The sequence below is a fragment of the Labeo rohita genome, unplaced genomic scaffold, assembly GCF_022985175.1.
Source record: "Labeo rohita strain BAU-BD-2019 unplaced genomic scaffold, IGBB_LRoh.1.0 scaffold_852, whole genome shotgun sequence".
Classification (NCBI taxonomy): Eukaryota; Metazoa; Chordata; class Actinopteri; order Cypriniformes; family Cyprinidae; genus Labeo; species Labeo rohita.
In genome coordinates this window covers 57-2,075 of record NW_026129802.1, presented here as the reverse complement: position 1 = coordinate 2,075, position 2,019 = coordinate 57, and the positions used below count along the sequence as shown (strand labels likewise).

Genomic DNA, 2,019 nt, shown 5'->3' with positions numbered 1-2,019 from the left:
TTGATACATGATAAATGAAATCTGATCTGCGTTCGGCACACTGCATTGAGCAGCTGCGTTCAGTTTTAATTGTATTGTTTGTTCTCTAATTAAACTAAATGATTTTTATTACTATATTTATTACTATTATGAATATTGAGTGACCTAAACCATGTAGCACAGAAATAAGCTTTCACTTTACTTTGAAATGAAACACGAGGAAACAATCCCTCACGAAAATTAATGCCATGATTATATGAATTTAAAACTTGCTGCTCTGATTTTTTTAAGACTTGCTGCTCTGAATTAAGACCTTTTTAAGGCCTTAATTCACGGAAAAGCGATTTAAGACTTTAAGACTTTTTTTAAGACCCGCGGAAATCCTGATTTTAATCTGGAGAAATGTGTATGATTAATTTCATATTGGCTGCACATTGTTTAGCTAGCTTCTGCAGCGAATGTCACGAAAATAAAACCAAAACCAAGATTATTTATGAAAAAGCTAATAAAATGTCAGTTTCAGTCAACGATTTCAGCCCTCAAAATTATTTTTCACCATTATTCCAAAAATTTGTTGTATAACTTTTTTTTTTTCTAGTACCATTTTATATTGCAAAGCTATTTAAAACCATTTCCATATGAAAAAACACAAATAGGGTCTGACATATACATGACTTTTATGGGTTTATTTGTGTGATGGAAAAATTATTACACATTATTATGTTTTCTTCCAAAGTGAATTGGCAGATGAGTATGAAACTTGTCATACTGAGGAACATGTCAGTGTTTTTCCAGAATGAGTTTGCATATGCTCTTTCAGGCTTCTCTGATATGTGAAACTCATGTCGCACTCGAGACATGTGAAAGGTCTCTCCCCAGTGTGAAGCCTCATGTGAGTGTTAAGGTTTCCTTTAAGTGTTAAACTCTTTCCACATGGAGGGCAGGTGTAAGGCTTTTCTCCAGTGTGAACTTTCATGTGAGTCCGAAGGTTTCCTCTGAATCTGAAACTCTTTCCACACCGAGGGCAGGTGAAAGCCTTCTGTCCAGTATGAATTCTCATGTGAATCTTTAGGTTTGTCTTGTTTGAGCAAGTCTTTCCACAGTGATTACACATGAAAGGCTTCCCTCTAATGTGAGATGTTACGTGATTTTGAAGGTGATCACTGTCTGAGAAACTCATTCCACACTGATGACAAATTGAGAGAGCTATGTGAACTATCATGTGCTTTTTAACAGTCCCTTTATGTCTGAAATTCTTTCCACACTGATCACATGAAAATGGCTTCTTGCCAGTGTGACTGTTCACGTGATACTCACGGTTTCGTTTTGCTGTAAAGCTCCTTCCACACAGTTTGCAGATGTACGGCTTCTCTCCAGTGTGAGTTTTCATGTGCCTTTTAATGCTTCCACACAGAAGGCGCGTGTAAGGTTTCTCACCTGTGTGAACGTTCATGTGGCTTTTGAGGGTTGCATTTTTAGTGAAACATTTTCCAAACTGTTGGCAGGTGAAAAGCTTCTCTCCAGTGTGAATCCTCATGTGGGCTTTAAGGTTTCCATGTTCACTGAATTGTTTTCCACATTGTTGGCATGTATAAGGCTTCTCTCCAGTGTGAACTCTCATATGGACTTTAGAGTTTCCATGTTGACTGAAACTCTTTCCACAGTGCTGGCAGGTATAATTCTTTTGAGATCTTTTTCTTGAGAAAGTCTTTTCTGTCTGAGAGCAACTAATTGATTTTTGTCCAGTTATGAAATCACACTCTTTCTTAAACCGATCTTCATCTTGCATTGCCTCAAGTACTTCACTCTCCTTTTTCACCACCATCAGGTCTAGGGTGAAAAGAAACAAATACAAGTTAACCACTGTTTAAAGCAACGGTAGAACAGAAGGTAACAATGGCCCAAATCTGCCATTTATCCTGAAGAGTTCCTCATGCAGAGTTTAGCTCCAACACACCTACCAAGTTGACCTTGAAGACCTTGATTCAGGTGTGTTCATTCAAAACTTGAGTTAAACTCAGCAGGGCTGGGCTTGACAAC

The 2,019-nt window shown here is 37.7% G+C and overlaps 1 protein-coding gene across 1 annotated transcript; it reads right to left on the bottom strand.

The window, feature by feature from the left end:
- Positions 1–742: 742 nt before the first annotated feature.
- On the bottom strand, positions 743–1,804 carry LOC127162189 (gastrula zinc finger protein XlCGF8.2DB-like). The gene has a single exon (XM_051104965.1). It carries the CDS (start codon positions 1,802–1,804, stop codon positions 743–745), a length of 1,062 nt encoding a protein of 353 aa, XP_050960922.1.
- Positions 1,805–2,019: the final 215 nt, after the last annotated feature.

Bases quoted from the DNA above. Each gene is read 5' to 3' on its own strand.
- LOC127162189 (XM_051104965.1), bottom strand. From the start codon at position 1,804: ATGGTGGTGAAAAAGGAGAGTGAAGTACTTGAGGCAATGCAAGATGAA.